The following is a 23,732-nucleotide window of genomic DNA, read 5'->3' as shown; positions in this document are numbered from 1 at the left end:
TTTTTTTTAAAAAAAAAATCTAGCGAACGTATACTCTATCCAAAATGCCTAAGAGAATCTAACAAAAGGGAGTTCATAAAAGTTAATAAAACATAAACCATGTACTTTATAAATACAGGGAAATTCCTAAGCGTGACCTGTGACTTCTTTTCAGCTAAGAAATTTCACTTCGGCTACAAACTTCATGGGGTAGCATCAAGTTTTTCATTCACTCACAAGCAATAACCATTGTGGAGAAGTGATTTCTTATTTAAGAAATTTATTGCAAGAATTACTGGATAAGGTATGCAAAAGGCTATGAGGAATATATAAAAAAACATGATATGACAACTGTATGATGAATGAGAATAATATCCCAATGCAACATTATCTCACTATGAAGTATCACTCTCAATGCTCCTTATGCCCCATAGAACTCACCTACTTGTTAAGTAGAATCTTCTACCTTGGAGCCTTAAGCTTTAAGCTCCAAATAATAAAATTGTAGTGGTGTGTGTGTGTGGGGGGGGAATGAAACTGACTAATAAAACCTATTCTGGTTTTCAACCCTTTCCTCCACTTTGGGCTTGGAGATGGCCAGGTGTCCTTCCTCAACTGTATTTACCATGCACCTGATTTGTGGACTTCTCTGCTTCTTTTAGCCCTTCCAATAATCTTTAAGGACATTTGGTTTCTAATGACAGACCTTTTCTTTGAACTCTCCTTCTCATAGATGACAACCTCCCATTTGGATAGGCAGTACAGAAAAAAAAAGAAGAAAAAGCACCATCATTAAACCATCCTTCTTGCCTTTCTTCTTGGGCTGGAAAAAGAAAGTTGTATGATTCTTGTCAATTTCAGCTAGTTAAAAAAGAAAACTGCAGATCCCCGTTTCATTGTTCTCTCAGAAAAGGTGGGGGAAAAAAGACAAATCTTCCACTGATGAAATTGTAAACTGTATTTTAATGGGCAGCAACCAGAGACTGGAACGGAAGGGACATTTCTGCACAGCAGCAAAATAGAGCAAAAGGATTTTCTTTCAATAAAAGGAAGGAGAGAAGGTGAACTGGATAGTATTGCTGGTGCAAATTACTTTTTATCTGTAGCAAGAAAAGATGGGTGGGGATTGCATCTCTCATAGGATGGAACATATTTGGGGTAAGATTGTTTGTACCTTTCCCAGAGAAATGGCCACTGGCAGTATTTACAGTGGGTCAAGTTGGTTATGTGTAGAATAACCTCTCATGCAGAATTGCAGTGATGGGCTGACCTTCCCTAGTCTAAGCTAGGAAACCAAAATTATGAACGCTAATGCTACTTTTATAATAAGGCTATAGTAAAAAAAAAATCTTGCATGTCTGAACGTGCTACCCATTAAGTTGTACTTGGTAAGTGAAATTTGTCATATCCTTTCTCAAATTACACTTCCAGCTTGGATTCAAATTTCTTTTATGATCTGACTATTGTCTTGGTTGCGGCTCTTCCTTTTATTCCTTAAGTTGATTCCCACTGCCCATTACAGGGGAATGTATTTTACTAAGCCATGGTTTGTTTCACTCTGCAATTGATTGGATTCACTCAACCTATCAATTCACAAACCATCTTTTACAAATCATCAGGTGAATATTAAAAAAATAACACAACCTCCCCGCCCCACATTATGTCTTAGTACAGTATGGGAATGCAGACATGTTTTTACAGTGTAATTATCCCAGGAAAGAATGATAGAGATTAGAAGTATATGCACATGCTTTCACAAGTTTACATATAGAAAAGTGTTAGAATGTCTTCATCTATTTCTTCAGTTTGGCTGGTTCTCATAGGCACATGAATGAAAGAAGAAAATTCTTCTTTTACATTCTGTAATAACCTTCATGAGCAGGGAACCAAGCACTGAACACAGTCTCATAATCATTTGTGAAATATCCTCAATGTTACACACTTTATTTGGGCAACAAATGTGCTGTGCCCGCAGCAGTTCTAGGGGTTTTCTCCCATGCCTTCCCTTCACCAAGAGAGTACCTAAAATGAGATGCTCACCTGTATAGCAAAGATCAAACATACTGCCGTGTGTAGAAAATAGACTTCCCGTGTGATCAAAGGCAGGATTTTTCTCTCCCCAAAGGATTAATATGTTTCTAAACCTGTTAACTTTTAATTACCACCTGAGCATGCTGGCGGAGTGCCATCAACATCTCTATTAAAATTCAATTTATCCCCATCATAACTAATTTTTCTGCCCTAGCTTTGTCTCCAGTAGCCCTCAGTTTCCAGGCAAGATGTCCAAAGCTTTCTTTCACGCACTAAAATCGCAAAGGAAAAATGTTTGCATATGTGGGCACATGTATCATAAGTTAAAGAGTTGGTGTCTTAAAAATGAGAGGCTTACATAGTTATATATATTAGATGTAATGATATGATGGAATTAACTTCATATATGTATTTGTGCTTATTATATGGATCTTTCTTTTTGTTCATTAAGGTCTAATTTTTGTTATATGAGGTGCATTTTAATGAATATATTCAGGGCTGGGATTCAAATTTTTTAACAACTGGTTCTGTGGGTGTGGCTTAGGTGGTGGGCATGGCTTGGTGGTCATGTGACTGGGTGGACATGGCTTGGTGGTCATGTTATTGGCTGGGTGTGGCCAACTCAATATCACTCAAATCGAGGCACGCATCTCCTCGCCTGGCCTCTCATGACTGTGAGGGTGCTGCAACAGCCGTAAGTGTGAAAAATGGTCATAAGTCACTTTTTTCAGTGCCATTGTAACTTTGAATGTACTAGCAAAGGACTAGCATGTACTAGCAAAAAACTCCAGAGATGTTCCTGAGACAGAAAGTCTAGTCCTGCCAAGAATGTAATAAGGGTTAACAAAGAGGCAATTTCTGTAAGCAACACCAGAATGTTTCCTTCCTGCCTTCCTTACAGGATTAGGCCAGTAATTTCTTCTAACAACCGGTTCTCCGAATTGCTTAGAATGTTAACAACCGGTTCAGGCGAATAGGTGCGAACTGGTAGAATCCCACCCCTGAATATATTACCTATTTTCATCCTTTTGTTTACTATATAATCACTATTTAATATAGACTTTTTTTTACTTCACACATACATACATGTGTGTGTGTATGTAAACGCATTGTATTGTGTGTATTCTCTCTCTCCCTCTCTCTCTCTCTCTCTCTCTTTGTGTGTGTGTGTGTGTGTTTGTTTGAATGATCCCAAAACTGGATCACTCTTTGACAGCCTATGCAAATGCCCCAAAATACAAAATGCTGACACTGGGCCTTTAATAGGATAAGGCCATGAGCTGATATCAGTTTCTGACCAGAAGTTCATTTGAAAAGGGATTTAAATGATCAAATGATCAATAATCTTATCAACACTGCTACAAAATTTGACTTACAATCCGTCTGCTAACAATAATATCCTAGATAGAGAAAGAAAACATTAACACAGTCATTTTAGAAAATGTTATTTCATAAATAACCAGTGCTCTGCACATTATCCAGTTTACCCATTAATGAAGACAAATATATGTGTCACAGGATAATGCTGCAGGATCCAATCTGGGTCAGTCACCGAGACCAGAAATTTTGTCTTCTAAGCTTTTGGACTCATTCATTCTGAGCCCATCCTCAGGTAAGTTCTCTCTAGTTTACCCATTTACACATGCCACCGGCTGTAGGTATAGGAAGGAGTAACTAACTATGTGTGAAAATCGGTGTTTGGGATCTGAACCAATTTTTTAGGGAGTAGCTATGGGGGAACAATTGATTAAATAAAAACTGCAAAATTATTTTTTGATTACTTCCAGCTTTCAACAGGACAATGGTTAATTGTATAGAGTTTTATCTTTGGAAACAAGAATATTTGGGATGGGAAGGAAAGAACTGAGTGGTACGGTGGCCTAGAGGTGGGGTTCCTGCCTCACAATTAGGAAGCTATGAGTTCGATCCTAGATAGAGGCAGATATTTCTCTCTCTGGGCTTGTTGAGAATGTATCTGTTGAATATAACTTTGCATTGGTGACAGGAAGGGCATCCAGCCAGTAAACACTCAGCTCCGTTCAGTTGCCCTGACTTCACCCCATAAGGGATTGTGGGGTTGTTAAAAGGAGATGGTGAAGGAAAGAACTGACATCATGTCATTAAGTTAGGCTACTAGGGAATAGGTTTGAGAGCCATCTCTATTGGACTGGACACTGTAAGGTTCTTTTTCTCCACTTTTCCATTGGGGCAGCTTCAATAGAGGTGCAATACAGCTGACTGCATGATATTCAATCTCTCTCACATTATTTTTTCATTCTTCATATGTGAGCTTTTACTGCCCTCTCCCCGTTCCTTTCATTTCCCTTGTCCATCACCATTCAGGGGAGGCCTCTGAGTACACATTTCATCAAAGTATCTCTCTGTCTACAGGTGCCTGACATTTCATTCCAACTGCAAGTGGATTTTATTTCAGAACAAGAGGAAACTTTATTTGCACACTGACTGAGTGAATAGATGGGGGGAGATAAAGAGCAATTTAAATCTCTTTTTTATTCATGTCCCTCTACATTTTATACCTCTATATTTTTTCTCCATTTACCATTCCTATATCCAGCTGCCTTATCTCTTTCTTCCTGCTTTTCTATCCCAGAAAGAAAAAAAGGCCATTCTGAGCATGGCATTTGTCCCTAACCTCACCTTCACCGCCACAAAAAGGGAAAGAGAAAGAAGAAAATAAACAATTGGGTTAAAATGGAGATTTGTTACAGGGAAGGAGGAAAACTCTGTAATGGGTTTCTTTCAGATATAGGGAAAGAACAAAGATATCTCTGGGCCCTTTTAATTTTAGTGTTGAATTACAGCTGAGCTCAAATTTTCTGTTGCTAAGCGAGGCAGTTGTTAACTGAGTTTTACTCCATTTTATGATCTTTCTTGACACAGTCGTTAAGTGGGTCACTGCAGTTAACTGAACCATTTGGTCATTAAGCAAATCTGGCTTCCCCCATTGACTTTGCTTATCGGAAGTCAGCTGGGAAGCTTACAAATGGTGATCACATGACTGTGGGATGATGCAATTGTCATAAAGATGTGCCAGTCACCAAGTGCCTGAATTTGGATTACGTGACCAACACAGTGGTGGGATTCATTTTTTTTTTACTACCGGTTCTGTGGGCGTGGCTTGGTGGGCATGGCAGGGGAAGGATACTGTAAAATCTCCAGTCAGGGGTGGTATTTGCCAGTTCTCTGAACTCCTCAAAATTTCCGCTACCGGTTCGCCAGAACTGGTCAGAACCTGCTGAATACCACCTCTGCTACAACAGTCATAAATGTGAAAACATACGTCACTTTTTTTGGTGTTGTTGTAACTTCAGTCACTAAATGAATGGTGGGAAGTCAAGGACTATCTGCATTTTCTAGTCTGTGCTTGGGCTTCCCAGAGAAATTTCTGCAGGATTTCTGGTGAGAGGAAGGTATCTATCCTTCTCCCTAATGAAAAAGAGACTGCTCTTTACCGCATGCAAGTAGAAACATCTTGCTTGTGATCAAAAGCATACTTGCCACATTCCTGTTGGCAACTAAAAACATTTTTTTGGCTATTACTCATTCAGTCATGTGAAAAAAAATAAGTACACCCCATTGAAACCTTTTGACTTTTTCAACATACCTGAGCTCCATTGAAGAATTTTGAGAGATTAATGGGGAAATGATATAACAAATATCGCTTACCATTTACATTTTGTACTCCACTGTGTAATTTAAATAATCATAAATGCTAATTTTGCATTTGTTCACTGAGGCTAAAAGTAATACATTAATGTACACAATACATTAATCAAATACCTAAAATTAAAACCGGGCGCCAATGATTAGAAATATCACCGGAAAAGATATAGAAGGAACGTTTCTTATTGAAACCTGAGATATCTGGTTTGCTTTGCTCTTTGTTGTTGCAGTGTATGGTACCACCATGGCTAAATTAAAGCTCTCCTCGGCCTTCAGAGTGAAGATTACAGATGCCTATGAGTCTGGAAATGGATTTGAAAAGATTGCCAAAAAATTGGACATCAATCACTCTGCTGTTTGAAAGATTATCTTTAAGTAGAGAAGATTTCAAACAACTGCCAATTTACCCAGGGTAGGTTGTCCCAGCAAGTTCAATCAGAGAACAAAACAGAAGATGCTGAAAGAAATGGTTAAGAATCCCAGAATGGCATCACATGGCCTACAGGTAGTTCTTGCCACTGTTGATGACAAAATGCATGGGTCTGCCATTAAAAACAAGTTGCAGAAAATTAGATTTACACAGAAGGTGTGCCTGGAAGAAACCTGGGTTGTTCATTACCAAAATCTGGGCAAGATTATAATTTGCTCATAAAAACACCAGTAAAGACCAGGACTTCTGGAATAATGTGTCTTTACTGATGTTTTTATGAGCAAATTATAATCTTGCCCAGATTTTGGTAATGAACAACCCAGGTTTCTTCCAGGCACACCTTCTGTGTAAATCTAATTTTCTGCAACTTGTTTTTAATGGCAGACCCATGCATTTTGTCATCAACAGTGGCAAGAACTACCTGTAGGCCATGTGATGCCATTCTGGGATTCTTAAAACAAGACAAAGCAAAGATAAAAGTTATCTGACCACAGTCCCAGAAGATAAGTTTGGAGAAAACCAAAGAGAGCATTTCACCAGAAGAACTCCTGCTTGAGCAGGGGCTGGACTAGAAGATCTCCAAGGTCCCTTCCCAGCTCTATTCTGATTCTGGTTCTGATTCTACCTTGTTGCCATCCACAAAGCACATGGTGGAAATGTCACTGCTTGGAGCTGCTTTGCTGAATCAGGGCTTGAGCAGTTGATCATTGTAGAATCCACTGTGAATTCTTTCTTCATTGGACCTTGAGGATAATGTGAAACCATCTCTCAGAAGACTGGTGCTTAACTGAAAGTGGACCTTGCAACATGACAATGACCCTCAACATTCTAGTAAATCCACCAAGGAATGGTTCAAAATAAAAGCAAGAATTTGAAGGTTCTGGAATGGACAGAGTCCAGATTTAAATCCGGGGGGGCATGGAATGATTTGAAACTGATTCTGCATGCAAAAAAAACCCCTCCATATTGCATAGCTGAAAAAAAATCTTGCATGGAACAGGGGGGGAAAAATTTTCTCGTCATGTCAGAGATTAAAGAAATGTCTACGTGAGGTTGTTTCTGTCAAAGGAGGCAATGCGAGGTATTACAGCCAAAAATGTACTTGCTTCTCCACAGAAGGAAAAGTTCTATCTGTTAAAGTGTTGTTGAACAAATGATTGTGATTTTTTTCATAGTTTTTACAACACCTTTATATCTACATATTGTTTGAATGAAGATAAAATATGGATATGTCTACATATACTTAAAAAAAACTATACATAGAGTATATCTGCTTTTTCATATTGTCCAGTTCATAAATTACATCTTCTTACAGTCGTATAAGCTGGGTGTTGTCAAGTGCAAGTAACCAGGATTAGGAGTTGAGTTCAAAACATTAAACGTTTATTATACAAGTATCTGGTTCAGCTACATTGGCACTAGGTAAGGGTCAATGGAATTCATGAGTCACTGGTAGCTGTGCAGTGATTCCAAACTGATAACACATTTAATCCTGCCCTCGAGCTCAGCCTGCTTATCACCTATAGGTGTAAATAATAATTTGCATTGTATAAATATACCCTCCCAGAATTTTGACTAGATTAAAAATTTAGAATATCCTGCCTTGCATAGTACAGATAAAACACATGGATGTACATTTTACTTCTGGATTGCATTTCTCTGTACTAATTGTTTCATTTCAGAAGCTATTTCCCAATGTTATATTTATATCCTAATTCACAATGGCAGGCCAAAAATGAAAGAGAGACGGAGAGACGGAGAGAAAGAGAGAGAGGGAGGGAGAGGAAGAGGGGGGAAGAGGGAGAGAGGGAGAGAGGGAGAGAGAGAGAGGGAGAGGGAGAGGGAGAGAGAGAGAGAGAGAGAGAGAGAGACCCAAACATAGCTTCAGCACAAAAATAAAATCAACAAAGACAATTTATGTATAATTTACAGCCCCATGATGATACTACTTAATGGTTCATTTTAATCCCAACATAGGCAAAAATGTACAAAAGGTACAATGTTTGTAGCATTTATAACTTTCACATTTGCAGTTTTTCAAAGCTTCCATGAAAATTATAAAAGTTCAAAGAAAATATGTGAAGCTTAGCTGGAGGATTGCATTATTTGCTACTTAACATTTTACAGTTTTAAATATCTGTTTCTATTGGTGAAAGCCTATGATTATACTGTGCCATCACAAATGAAAAGTGAATGGAAACAAAAACAGTATTTTCCTCTCCTTTACCAAAAAACAAATAATCTACTCCAAGGTATTATCACTATCTAAAGAGTCAATTTGGTTAATTAAGGGGTGCACATTGGGTTATTGCAACATGCTTATAATTATAATGATCAACATCAGATTAAACTTGAAAATATTACAATTAGCACTTGTTTAAGACAACAGTATTTGTTAGTATTAGATATAAAGAGCAATATACCTGTATTACTATTTTATTAAAAAAGTACTATGTAGTTGTTGTTTTTTAAACTTAGCTCTTACACAAAAGACTCTCTCTCTCTCTCTCTCTCTCTCTCTCTCTGTGTGTATATGTGTATATGTATGAAAAATAAATAAAAAGTAAAAATCCTATACAGGTAGTCCTCGATTTACAACAGTTTATTTAGTGACCATTCAAGTTACAATGAAAAAAGTGCCTTATGACCTTTTTTCACACTTATGACCATTGCAGCCTCCCCAGGGTCATGTGATCAAAATTCCGATGCCTGGCAACTGCTTCATATTTATGACCGTTGCTGTGTTCCGGCGTCATGTGATCCCCTTTTGCCACCTTCTGACAAGCAAAGTCAATGGGGAAGTCACATTCATTTAACACTCGTGTTACTAACTTAACAATTGCAGTGCTTCACTTAATAACCGTGCCAAGAAAAGTCATAAAATGGGGGCAAAACTCTCTTAACAACTGTCTCATTGAGCAACATAAATTTTGGGCTCAATTGTGCTCGTAAGTCGAGGACTACCTGTACCAAACTACCAAATAAGAGAAAATAAAGTTAAGCTTAAAGATAGAATGTATCTTTTCTTTTATGTATACTGAGAGTATTTGCACCAAGACAAATTCCTTGTGTGTCCAATCACACTTGGCCAATAAAAGAATTCAATTCTATTCTATTCTATTCTATTCTATTCTATTCTATTCTATTCTATTCTATTCTACTCTACTCTACTCTACTCTACTCTACTCTACTCTACTCTACTCTACTCTATCGAAATTCAAAGAGGGTGTTTAATCCAAAGGCTTCAAGTTAAATTCAAATTCAAATTCAAATAAAGGTTTGATTCAAAGAATGATGCAGAAATAGACCTGAAACATTTAAACACTAGATTCAAATGGTAGCTTTTATAACAGTTTTTGGTAAAAACTAAATTATAGGGGGGGAAATTACAAGACTGAGGGTTAGGTAAGCTGAATCTAGTGATTTTTTCCCCTTTATATAGATGATCTTCAAAACCTTTGAGGGAGGACTACCATAAAGCCCAAGATCAAGAATGGTTACTATGACATGTACATAATAATAATAATAATAATCAAATTTGTGTGGATTTCTCTGAAACGATTGTAGGCAGCATACAATATTAAAAACAGCTAAAATACAGTCACCAGTACAGTAAGCATAATAAATGTCTGGTGATAAGTGCTTCTCACCACAGGAAACACTGAATGCAAATGGTAACTTTTTATTGCAGCTTTGGATAAAAAACTAAACTATAGAGAAACATTTACAAGAGGAAGGATTGGATAGTTGAATCCAGTGATTCTCCCCTCCTTCCTTTATACAAAACTTTTGAGGGAGGACCAGCACAAAACCCAAGGCAAAAAAAAAAAAGGTGAGTCCAGGTACTATGACAAATGACTTCTCCTGAACTCAATAACACCCCCCGGTAACAGGTCTATTGCGCACTCTTGCCCAACGGGTGGAGGAAAAGTCCAGTTTTTAGTATCTGTTTAAACAAGATCAGAGTAGGGGCCATTTGAATCTCTGAGGGGATGTGACAGTATTCTGCAGAAAAGATTCTGTCTGCGTAGGGGAGACCTACCCTCCTGGTCCTATCAGATGATACAGTTTAATCAATGGGATCTAAAGCATGGCAAACTCTTTCCCAACATGCAGGACAGGCAGAAATTACAGGAGACAGAAAGGTATCTCAACTAAACCATGCCTCATGACATGAAGGGTTTTAGGGCTGATAATTAGCACCGTGAGTTGTACTACCTGGAAGCCAACTTGTTTATCATTGCAGAGCATAAAGTGGAAGAAGCTTCTTGGATTAGGAGTGAAACATCTTCAAAGAAAAACCAGAAAGTCCAGTTGTCTCTTGAAAAAAGCGGCTTTGGGGCAACCATGACCTGGATGACTGAGAATCTCCATAGACATAAAGCACAGCTTTACACAAGCACACTGTGATGTGGCATGATCCTCATTCCTTCCTTCACTCGACCTGCCTGTGCTATTGCCCTCTGGATCAGCTGCAGTTTCCAAGTGGACAGCCCCATATACAGCATATTTGCAGCATATGGTTGCAGTCTGCACACATTCTGGACCATTTATACTTTAATTCAAGCAGTTGAAAAAGTGAAAAATAGCCTGATCTCAGAAGATTTTAGAGATCTGCACATTTTTGGATGGGAAGGCCAACTTTTTGTAGCATTTACCAGATCAGGGGCACACAGATAACTGGGACCTGTACCAGGACCATTTGTATGCCTTTCACAAACAAACAATCTTTAGATTGCAGATTGGAATTAATAAGTTTAATTTTCTGTAATTTTATACCACATCTGTCTTATAAAACAGTGCAGAAATTTATACACACAGAGATCCTCAGAGAAATGCATAGCAATATTTATAAATGAGAAGAATAATATAAAAAAATAAATAAAACATCTGAGCTGCAAAAACCAGGGGTTTCAAATCTGTAGCCTGTAGCACTGCAGATGGCCCATCAGATAATTTCTGTGGCCTCTACTCCTAAACTTGTCCCTAAGAGTTTCACAAAACCAGACAGGGACACAGTGCAGCAGGCAAGAGGGTGGGTGGGTAGCATCAGGTCCCGGCCCCAGCCAGGGGATTAGGAATAGAGCCAACCCTCAGCCTATCCAGGCTGGGAGTGGAGCTGATATTTCTGAGCCAAAGCTGTAGTAAGGAAAAACTCGTGGAAGTGGTGGTGCCAAGGGGGAGTAAGAAAGAAGAAAAGACCTCACTGTTCCAAGGTACCTCACAATGGGTGGGCAATAGTGAGACACATGATTCTCTATAGAGACAAGGTACGGTAGAGACGGGAAGACATCTCTGTCTGGAGTCCCAACAGGATTCTTGGTGTCTTCTGGAGAACCCTGTTGGAATGTGGAAGTGCTAAAACTCCAGATGGAGGTGTCTCCCACTTTCCTAGTTGTTCCCCTGATAAGAGCTACTGATTATATTCCTGGCTCTCAGGTTAACAGCAATCCCAACTACCATTGTGCAGCTAACACTGCAGTCCAAAAGGTCAAAGTGAAATGGCAAATAGCAGTTTTGTTTTGGCCATGTTTTAAATGGCTTAAAATTAAGTTTAATGACATACAAGGCAATACTCTTTGTTTCCTTTATTTATGATTCATTAGCAATAGCAATAGCACTTAGATTTATATACCATTCTGTAGTGCTTTACAGCTCTCTCTAAGTGGTTTACAGAGTCAGGATATTGCCCCCAACAATCTGGGTCCTCATTTTATCAATCTGAGAAGGATGCAAGGCTGAGTCAACCTTGAACTCACTAGGATCAAACTCCTGAGCCCACTAGGATCGAACTCCTGACAGTGAACTGAAACACTGCTCTCTAACCACTACACAACCATGGCTTCTAGAGACTTTTATATCCATGTACAAAAATGTTTCAGGTCTATGGCCATCAACTTAATAAACTAGTTTTTGGGTGGCGCCTGTGTTGATTTTAGTTTGAGACCCTTGGCCTAATTCCTTGGCAAAAATGAGATTTCCTGCTCATAATTAAGTTGATTTTGAAGGAATCACATAGAACAGACCCTTGGATCCGCAGGATAATTACATGACCCTGCTTTAAAAATGAAACTTGAAATGTTATTTCAAAATAAAGGACTCGAAATGGACAAATGGTTGGTATTAGAACCATCAAAAAGGCACAACAAAGAATTTTTTCCTGAGTCAACCAGGAAGTTCAGGCTGCCCCAGGAGCTGTTGATATAGTTCTACAGAGGAATTATTGAGTCTGTCATTTGTACTTCTATAACTGTCTGGTTTGGTACAGCAATCAAACAGGACAAGTACAGACTGCAATGGATAATTAAAACTGCAGAAAGAACAACTGCAACCAGCTGCCTTCCACAAAAGACCTGTATATTGCACAGGTCAGAAGGTGGAAGGCTGAGAAAATATCTACAGACCCAACATATATTAACCATAAATTGTTTCAACTCGTCCTCTTGGGATGGCGCAACAGGCATTGCATACCAAAACAACTAGACCCAGAGACAGTTTTTCCCCCCTCACACCATCTATTTGCTGAACACCTATGGTAATTCTCACAGCACTGTCTAATGTCTATGTACTATATATTTACCCATGCAGTATGGATGGTAATATTATCATTTATCCTTCTTATTCTTCTTTACAAAAAAGAAGGGATGATGATGATGATGACAACGATCATGATTTTGTTGCTTTGCATGTACACTGAGAGCTTCTACAATGGAGACAATTCCTTGTGTGTCTAATCACATGTGGTCAAATAAAGTATTTTGTTCTAAAGTTTTCCACTGTTTCTTCTAGAGGAGCCTTAAACTACTGCCTAGGCTTTTCAATGAGGCTTTTCTAAGCAGCTTTCAGGGAGGGGACCTTTCCCAAGGTCCCAGCATTGCAGCAGCAGCAGTAGCAGCAAGAGGCCTTCAAACATGATGCCTTAAATTAGAACACATCTTGCCTTGTGCTGAATTATTGATTAAGATGGGAGAGGATGACACACACACACACACACACACACACACATATACACACACATGCGCATCTAGACAAGACATTGGGAAGCACTTGGCTTGATTTAAAGCTAGACCTTGAGTGGCTCTGACTTTGTGACAGTTGTTTCCTTCTCAAATTACTGAGTGAGAAAGAAATGGAAGGAAACTTTTTTTGATGAGCTCCTAAAGTTGAGTGGTGAGAGACAGGGGGAGAGAGAGACAGAGATTTCTGTGGGCCACAAAGCCAAGTTTCCAATCCATGATAGATAAATGATAGCAATCAGAATGAGGGATAATTAACAAACTATTTGACGAGGGAATAACTCTACAAAAACGTCAGTTGCAACCAGAGGCATTTTCCATCTTCAGTGTACCAAGAGAAAACATTAATAAATTAATAGAGAAGGGCAAGCGCTTCACAAATTAATAAGAAGTGAACCCTAGTTCGACAGCTCTTCTTTATGTGTCTGGGAACTTGTGATGCTCGTTTTACTAATGTATAACCTGATACCAAAATGTGATATAAGTGTTAGGCATAAATCTCACAATCTATCTGACTAGAGATGAAACCCATTTCAGCCCACTATTTGAAAATATTAAAAAAGCAAAATAAATGACAGATCAGAAACCCCAAAGCATTTTACATTGGTGAGCTTTTGTTTGTGCATGTGTGAAATAATATTAATAAGGAGTTTATTTATCTTTTTCATCCAGTGCTATGCTGCCTTATTATGGTGGGTGAGTGGGTAGAGGAGAGCAGATGTTTCTGGGAAGGGTGAGTGAGGAATGCTAGGAGTTATGCCAAGGGCGTACAGCTCAAACAAGGCCATCCCAGCTGAAGCAAGTAGACAGCGTATTAGACAGAAGCGATACAGAAAGATACTGGAGGCAGATGCAAAGATATCATTACATATTGTGCAGGAGAAGACAACGATAAACTACTTTTGTATTTACCCAGAAAGAACCCCACACCAATAATCAATATAAACTGATTGATGATATAGCGCTAGATGAGGGGAGCCTGAGGCTGGACGTCACTCAACACACTATTGAGGAAAAGCTGAAGACCTTTCAGAATGCTAATATTGTTTCTAACATGGCTAGATAAAAGCTTTTGGTATGTCTAGTGGCTGATTTTGCCCTGCAGGAAAATAAAATCCAAAGCTAGAAAGACAGAATTACTGTGGGAACGTAAGAGACACGAGCATGGAAAAAGTCAACACGAGAAAAATGAAATGAACTGATTACACGTTGACATTTTTGACACCAGCAAATTAAAATAGAATGGAATTGGACCCTTTTGAACAGGAGATCCTACTACACAGGACATGAAAAACAAAGAAGGAACAGCATTGTCAGGAAGAAGACAGCAAGGATAGTCCTTGGGCACAATCAAGTCAATGACCGGATAACATCAATTGAACTTTTCAGACAAGCCTTTACTATATCATTTATCCAAGTTTATGCCCTAACCAGTGATGCAGAAGAGGAGGTTGATGGTTAAGTTCAATCTGAAGCCGATAGAACATGCAAGCCAAATATGTTGGTTTACTGTATAGCCTAGGAAACCGAAATGAGGTAAAAAGAAAAAAATGACATCACTTTCTGCCAATCCAATTATTTCCTTATTTGTAAGATAGTCTTCCGACAACTAAATAGCATCAATATGCATGAACTTCACCAGACAGAATAAAACAGAAGTCAAACAGATAATATTGGTAGAAGAAGGTAGAAAAGCTCATTTGCAGCAGCAAAGACATTGTCAGGGGCTGAGTTGTGGAACAGATCACAAACTGTTCATGTGCAAACTCCAAATCAAGCTAAAACTACAGAACAAAGCCAACACAGTGGCCTACAAATTGGAAGCTGTCAGTCTTTGTAACAATACCAAAGACGGGAAACTTGACAGAATGTGCAAACGATTGTACAATACCCATATTCTCACTTACTAGCAGAATAAGGTTTAAGATTATTTAACACAGATTAAAAAAACTCTGAGGAACAAAACACATGATTACTGATGCACGTTGAGATAAAAAAGCCAAGGAATAGCAACATATAAAAATAAAAATAACTGTGTGCTTCACTGATTATAGAAAGGGTTTAATTGTGTAACCCTGTCAAGCTGTTGTATGTACTTATGAAAATGGGAACCCCAGAACATCTCATTATCCTCATGGGAAATTTTTACACAGGCCTGGATGTGATAGGCCGAATATGGTGAAATAGACTGGCTCTAGGTTGGCAAAGGAGGAGGGAAAAACTGTATACTCCAACCTTATGAATTCAACATATAAGTAGAATATATAAGGTGTACAAAAATTCATGACTGATAGGCAATTTGTTAGATAAATTACATTAAATGTTGAAACTGGTTCCTATTTACTTCTAAACACTTATCTTACTCATTTGATACATGAATTTTGAATGTCCACGAGTACAGTAACATTTTCCCTGAAAATATTAATTAATAACCCGTACTGTGATAGCTCTAACTTTTAATACATCTTTTAATATATCAAGGAACCTTGATTGGAAGAAAGTGATCATGGTTTAGAACTGGAGGAAGAAACTTCCACTATGATGATGACAGGGCTCTGATGGCTAAAATTGAAAATTTGCAAGTTCTTGTGTAATGAATGTCCAGGAGTACAGTGAAAGGAGGAGATTAAGTCCAAATATATAAAAAAGCCAAACTAGCGGCAAAAGATACAGCAACTAGCTTTAGAACTGATATGGATAATACCAAAATGGTGAATAGCTTCTGTCTTTTAGGATCGACTCTCAACAATGAAGGAACCAGCAGTCAACATAGCATCATAGACAAAAAGATTTCTGAGATTATCATGGATAGCTAAGAAAATGAACAAATGAAACAGAGAACAAATCTATTCAGAGTCCTCACACAATGTACAAATAGCCAGATTAAAATCATCACATTTTAACATCTTATGCAAAGACGTCTCCTGAAAAAGGTGAAAAGAAAGAGAATGACCAACAGCAATAAGTGCATCCTAGGAAGATTTGAAGGATGAGGGGTTGGGACAGAAAACCTTTTTATGGAGAAATGTATATGAAGAAAATCTACATGATAGGAACAGACAGAGATTTGATAGTGCATAACCAGGTGGGATTTCTGGTGTGCTGAACTTGTGTGCAATTTGTTTTAGTCTTAAATTACTAATGCAGGATACCTTCTGCAAACCAATTTAGTTAAAGGCATCTTTTGTTCTTTGTAAAAAAGATCCTTGGTGACATGGAAGCACATGGGAATAAGAGAAGGAATGCAAATTCTCTTTGAAAGTAAGTTATTTGATTATGAAATATTAATTATGTCTACCCCACCAGTAAAAAACAGACTGGACATCAAAGCTCATGTGTGTCTGAGAAACTGAAACTATATCCATTTAAAAGATTAAGTTGCTTGTGGAAAATCCAAGTGGTTTATATCCATCTTCTTCAAGTGTTTCTTTTCTCTCTCTCTCTCTCTCTCTCTCTCTCTCTAGGACTCTTGTTTTCAAATCAGTATTAAGAAAGCTGAATCTAGAGATAAGGAGCCAGCTTTCATAAGTAAATAAAGTGGCTTAATAAACTTGGTGTCAAAATTACTTTCCTTGATTGCTTCAAGGGATATAAGGAGAACTATGTAGACTGAGTGATTCTTGATTAACAGTTTGTACACAGAACAGGAAATTCTTTTTAGCTTGTGAGATAGGCAAAATTAATCTTGCTGAATAAGGGCTCAATGTAGCTTGCCTGAAGAAATCCTTCTCATTTTGGCTTTCACAATTCATACAAGTCCAACCCACTCGTTTAATTGTCTGCTTTTGTCACTGTTAGCATTCCAGACTATGACAAAAACCTTATCTATTTTGCATTATTCTGAAGATGATCTTTGTATGGAAGAATCAGCATGGAATTGCTTTTCCACCAATCTTGTTAGATGCTATGTAAGAAGATAAATTGATTAAAAACCCAGGATGATCCTGTGAGCAAATCTAAAGTTGCAGATAATACAGGTCCCAAGGGGGTAAATGACAAGCAGCTACAGGGATGTTCACTGCAGAAAACCCTGACAATCTCTGACATACCTGTATTCCAGTGAGAACTTGGTTAACTCTCTGTTGTCATGCAGCCATTTGAATTCCAGGGGCCAACTCCCTTCTGCCATGCAAGTGAGCACCAAACGATTTCCCTCTAGATGGACTTGAGTGCGCACTGGCTCTGTCTTGAAATATGGGGAAACGTCATCTGAAATCACAAAAGAAAGTGTGTCAAAACCTGTGCATTCTTCCATTCTTCCATTACAAGGTACATTGGAGCTTCAGTCTTGGAGCAGACAAGCAGCTTGTCCATCTAACATGTCGGTCTATGAAGGAAAAGATATATGCTAATTCTGAAAATGTCTGTCCTTTATTATGCGTAAATATCCTTCCTGTCACTTGTTTTACTACAGTGAGAAATCTAGAAATCAAGATTATGTATTTATGGATCAGCCTGTTTAAAAACATACATCACTTTCAAAGAGTTATACATCAATAGTAGATATGCTGTTGTCCCAAGGACGCCACTATTTGATTTCAGAGCCATATTCAGTGTAATATATGTACAGCATCATCTTTAAAGCAGTACAGGGAACAGGGCCTGGTTATTTGTGGGACTGCTTCTCCCTGAGGGTATTTGTTTGTCGCAGCAGATCGGCTAGGTTGGAGAGTGTGCTCCAGGTCCTTTCCATCAAAGGTGTCATTTACTGGGATCTAGGAAGCACACCTTTTTGATAGCAGCTCTTGCCCATTGGAACAGCCTTCCCCCTGGAATCCAGCAGACCCCCCACCCTTTTTTGCCCTCTGGAAGGTAATAAAAAGCTGGTTCTTCCCTGAAATATGGGGAATAGGGTGAAGTTGGAGTCTTGGGGGTTATACTTGACATTGTAGGAGTGCAATGGCTTGTGAGGTTAGAACGCTGGACTGACAATTGGCAGCCTTGCTTTCGAGACCTATTGCTGCCATGGGGTGGGGCGAGATCCCATCACATGCTGCACCTCCACCAATGCAGCAATTCGAAAGCGGGTGATCGTAAGCAGATAAAATGGGTACTTCAGTGAGCAACTTTGGAGGGCCGCAAAGGGAGCCTCCAACTGGGCAATGGTGATGACACTGGCAAATCTTTTCACCTCAGAAGCCCTTTGGTGTTTCCAACATGGAAGTATTAGTATTATTTGATGTACAGGAACATGTTGGTTGAGGCATCAGGTTCTGGTTGTAATGGGCGGGTTGTTGTTGTTGTTGTTGTTGTTGTTGTTGTTGTTGTTATTATTATTATTATTATTATTATTATTATTATTATTATTATTATTATTATTATTAGGCATCCAGAGTTGTGACATACAGATAGTCCATGCTTTGTGATGCTTGAAGTTACAATGGGCTGAAAAAAATATCTTTATGACCAGCACTCCCATTTGTGACCATTGTAGTGGTGATCTGACTGAGATTTGGGCATTTCATAGCTGCTGGGCATTTATGACTGTGACAATTATCTCACAGTCACATCATTGCTATTTGCGTGCTTTAAAGCTGGCTTCTGACACACAGTGTTAATGGAGAAGCTGGCAATAAAATTGCAAGACCAGGTCACATGATGACATGTTTAATGACCACAGGTGGTTCATTTAATGATCACAGCAGAAATGATGTCATAAGTCCAGCACAGTGATGTGATTTTTTTTCTTAATGGTTGTGTCACTTAGCGATGGAGTTGATAGACCCGATTAAAATAATTAAGAAAGGACTACCTGTATATGATAGTCATAAAAATAAATGAATGCAATGCAATAATAAAATGTAAAGCAATTGCTACACCTAAACTCCACCATCATTTATATACCAAAATGTTTTCAGGATTAAAAGGAGATATTATAGGATTTTCAATGGACGAATCACCTAACATGGCTAGACTTGAACAAAATGTTACCATACATGTTGTTCACCTTTTGTAAATAAGACTTTTGCTAGCTTTAAAATTGGTAACAAGTAATTTTGTGTGTGTGTGTGTGTGTGTGTGTGTGCATGTGTGCATGTGTGCATGTATCCTTGTAGGTAGTAGCACACATACATACATAAACATGCTCAAAGATTGGTATCAGCTGTGAGAAATGGAGGTTATTGCTTTCCCTCTATTTTCTTGATGAAAATTATCCCACCCCTGAAGCTGTTTCTTTGCTCTACGGGGTAAAATATATAGGAACCAGTAGGACACCTGAAGGTTTTGCCTTGAGGGAGAAATAACAGTTTTTGGGATAGGATTATTTTAATTGTAAAAGCAGTATGGGAGAAAGGGTAATGCTGTCCTCCTGGGTGACAGTTCCAGTCTGAATTGGGGAAGGGGGCTGTGTCTGCTATTAACTTTTAGAAACACACACAGAGAAGTTTTCCCAGAGAAAGGAAGGTTATGTATTTTCTCACAGATGATTCCAGGCAAAAATCATGGGAGAACCAGAAGGAACAAAGTAGATTATAAGGGAGTGGGCTTTACTTTATAATCTTCTGAAAAAAAAAATTAAAACAAAACAAAACACATCATCTCTATTTTGTATTAATGGCCCGACAGTTAAACTCTCTAGGTATCTCCATGTATTGTCACTAACAATGGGAAAATATATTTAGGTGAAAATTATGGATTTGTCTTCTAGGTCCATTCATAATTCGTCTCAAATCATGTTGAGATAATAGGCAAGGTAACATGTAGTTTTGCTATGAGGCAAGTCATTCAGATTTTCTGTTATTTGTTTCTACTTGTTTTAATCTTCTGTAAGCCTCTGAGAGATATTGGTAAGTGGGTAGCCCTAGAAATTGAATGAGGAAACAGCAACAAGAACACACAGTTAAGGATTATAGTGCTTCTGAAACAAAAAGCAAAGCTATCTACTTTAATCTAAAAGAAAAAGACCAACAGGGAGTAACTTTATTTTATTGAGGTAATAAAAAATGTAAACAAGAAGAAAGTTAGCTTCTGGATTCTAGAGAATTACAGAGTTCCTCTTCAAGTACCTCAACTTGGCAAAGGGCAGGGAATGAGGGTGGAGTAAATCTTTATATATTGCTAAAGATTCATAGGATCACAGATTAAGCATAGCAGTGAATGCAGTCCATAAATTAATTGTCAAATTGCACTGGGTTGAACAGCAATGTTGAACATGAATCAAGTATGAAAAAGCAAGGACTTCAGTCTGGCAACCAAATGCAGATTAGTCCTACTATTATTTTTCATATAGCTACCTACAATTGCAAAAGTTGGACCATGAAAAAACTAGGCAGGAGAAAAATCAACTTGTTAGAGCTGCAGTTTTGAAGAAGGCTCCTGAGCATTCCTTGGACAGCAAAGGAGACAAGCAAACAAGTAGTGAAGCATATAAAACCAGACATATCACAAAAAGGCAAAAATCACAAAATTCTACCTTACTTAGTTTGGCCATGTCACACATCAAATTGTACTTGGAATGCTCAGCGGTAAAAAGAAGCGAGGCCACCAAAAACTAGAATGGCTACACCCCATCAAAGCCAATACCAGCCAGAGCATAAAACAACTGAAAGGAGCCATACAAGACTGGAAAATGTGCAGAGAACTGGTCCATAGAATTACAGAGAATTAGGCAAGATTGTGCAGATAGTATCAGCAGTTTAGACTTACCATCAGTTTCTAAAAGGGGATTTCAAATTGATTTAATTAGTCTTTGCTAGGGTTGCTCTCAGATTACTCTTAAAAGTTAGTGACAAAGATGGAAGAGCTGACCCACAGTTTTCAACAAATAAAGCCAATTTCTCAGATCTATACAAGCTTAAATAAAATGCAGAGATTTTTTTTTTACTTAGATAGATATAAATGGAAACACAGCACTATATATATTTGTGGTGTTCTAAATAAAAAAGTCGATTAAAGTCAAATTACTAAGTGACCAACCTTGTAGAAAAAACACACAAGAATGTTTCCCCCCTTGTTAATTACTTAATGAAAATAGTCTAATTTAATTTACTGCTATTTATCTTGCCAGTGTTGCCAGAATAGAAGAGTGGTATTTAGTTTTCATAGCAAAACATTTATCTTCAGCTTTGGTTTGAAAATATGGAACCATATTAACAAATCTTAGCAAAGGTGTTGCACCTCTCTTTTCATTAAAAGATTTTTCTACATAGTAATCACAGAACTAAGCTGATGTACTGTACTTTTATAGGAATAGCTGTTAACTGCCGCCAGTGCAAATAGATTAGGCCTTTAACATCTAAGTTCACATTAGCAATCATTAAGCCAAGTAGAATTTTAGCACCAGACGTTTCTCATTACCTTAGCCGCACCAGTTTTCAAGGAAGTCAGTAATTAGGAACAAGCAATTATTAAAAAAGAAGAGTTGGGTAAAGGCTTAACGGATGTTTGCTTCGGTTATCTGCAATCTGAAGTGGCCTAGATAGGTTGTGTAGACATGTGTTACTCTGTAGTTTCTTCAGGGTAAATACAGGTGTCCTGGATATTCTGGTCCCACTTGAGGTTATAAGTTGAAGACTACCTGTATTTACCCAAATACTATTTTTAAAGATGTCTCAACTGAGGTTTATATAATTCTTGCTTCCTTGACCTTGCTCCTCTGTGTGGAACTTGACGCAGGCCAATAGTACTACTGTACCTTTTGTGCTGTGATCTGAAAAGTAAAGGTGAAACCCCCTTCCAATGATTGCATTTCCTAGGGACCCCATGGACATATCTTTGCTTGGCAATAGTTCAAACATGGCTTCCCACCGCATTTTTTCCAGGCCAGCTTTTCATTTCTAAGTCTAACCTGAAATCCTTGTATTTGCTGATGGTCCTTTACGCAAGAACAACAAGGACTGACTATACATAACTTTTTGAGATCAGTCAAAGTCAGCTTTGTACTGCCACCTAGCCGGGTAATAAGGCCAAATAATCTCGTCAACGAAGGAAAAACAAAAATACAATTAAAATCAGTCAATAAAAGACAATTCCAGAATTAGGCCACTAATTCCATTGCAGAATCCTTAGGTTTATAATGGCTGCATCTCCCAAGAGAGGAATACTGAATACACATTTCTTTAGGGGATGAAGAATAAAAATGTTTACCAAACCCTCTCTGCTCTCATTGCTTTTCCTTTGCCATTATTAGTCAGTGCCTATAAAACTGGCTTTTCTCCTGTGCTCTGAGGTAAAGAGTTGGCTTTTCTCCCATCGGATCAGGATAGTAATTGAACGTCTTTGCACAGTGAGAACTAGTGCTTGCGATGCCTAGCTTTGGCTACGTGCATGACTGTGCTTTGTAATATTGGATTTAAAGTATATTTTAATTTTGTTTTGAACGTTTCTCATTTGTATTGATATGCACTAGTCAGAATAATAAATTATGAATCGGACATAATTATGATTTACATATTTTTAAAATAAAAATGATTAAAATGTAATCCATTTGCTATTGCGCAAAACTGTAGCCTCTTATTAAATGTTATATTAATACGCTTTTCCTATCCAATGCTCCTTTCTGGCCATTGCAGCGGCTGAGGTGGAACAATCATTATGTTAGAATACGGCCATCTATTTTTAGCACATGCTTTAGGATCAGAAAATAAGATGAGCCAATAACTGTGTGATCTGTGATTTGGACAATGCAATAGTTGGATGGGCAACCTCTATTATTTTTTAGTTGACTCAACTATTCAAATTAGCATCAAATAGGGTACTGTATCTAGTAATTATGTTCTTAGCTAACTGTTCCTATTCATTCTCAGAAGGTGTTTAAATTCAATCACACCTATGGATATGTACAGAGTAAAGAAATAAAATCTGATTATAAACAGACTGCCAAGAACATGAATTTCTGTGTGGTCTGTTGTTGCTTGCTTTGGTTTCATAACTTAATCTCAATACAAAAATTTAATTCCGAAGACCGATGACCTTCAAGTCAAACCTGATACCCAGAGATACGTCATGCCGATTTCCCCCATAATTTATTTTTTTTAATTCACAAAAGTTACCAATGAATACATTTCTGACTCTTGTGGCAGAATAAAAACTTGAAAATGGAAAAAATACAGAAGAAACATTTCTTCAACTTATTTCCAATGCTTTTTTGGGAGGGGCAGAGCAGGGAGGGGTTTGCCTAATCACGAAGATCCAGGAATTTGTCTGGGATAGAGCGATAACAACAGGGAAAGTTCCTAGATTTGCGCAGAGCAGTAAACACTGCCTATCTCAGGGGTGTCAAACTCACATCATCATGGCAGCATCACGACATTTCCCCCCTTCGCTAAACTGGGTGTGGGCGTGACCAGCGCATGATGCATCCGGCCCCGCTGGCTGGGAGTTTGACAACCCTGGCCTATGTTGCTGCCTCTGGGATCGTTTCCTGTTGCTAGATTCATGGCTTTTGTTTACCATCAGCAAAGTTAAGTTCTGACACCTTCTGAAACAAGCAAGCAGGCAAATTAAAAAAAACAACAACCCATGGCCAAATGTAGGGCGAGTAATTGCGTGGCTCTCGTGTTAAGATTTATTCCCCTTCTAAGAGAGAAGTGCTATCACCATATATATTTTATGGGTAAAGGGAACTGAGGCATAAATATAGAGGCATAAGG

At 38.2% G+C, this 23,732-nt stretch overlaps 1 protein-coding gene across 3 annotated transcripts in view; it reads right to left on the bottom strand.

The window, feature by feature from the left end:
* Positions 1-23,732, bottom strand: part of SDK2 (sidekick cell adhesion molecule 2) — a 419,219-nt gene that overhangs the window by 152,985 nt on the left and 242,502 nt on the right. For 2 of the 3 annotated variants that reach the window (XM_087956031.1, XM_087956030.1), the window contains exon 2: positions 17,190-17,349. In XM_087956031.1, the coding sequence (XP_087812157.1) occupies positions 17,190-17,349 (160 nt within the window). Of the gene's footprint in view, positions 1-17,189; positions 17,350-21,438; positions 21,551-23,732 lie in introns of those variants that run through there. The other variant, XM_087956032.1, reaches the window with a different exon arrangement.

This window comes from Notechis scutatus, chromosome 2 (assembly GCF_049901735.1).
Source record: "Notechis scutatus isolate UNSWTSFEM ecotype Mainland chromosome 2, rNotScu1.2, whole genome shotgun sequence".
NCBI classification, from domain to species: domain Eukaryota; kingdom Metazoa; phylum Chordata; class Lepidosauria; order Squamata; family Elapidae; genus Notechis; species Notechis scutatus.
Note: the sequence above shows the minus strand (reverse complement) of the source record. Positions and strands in the feature narration are given on the sequence as shown.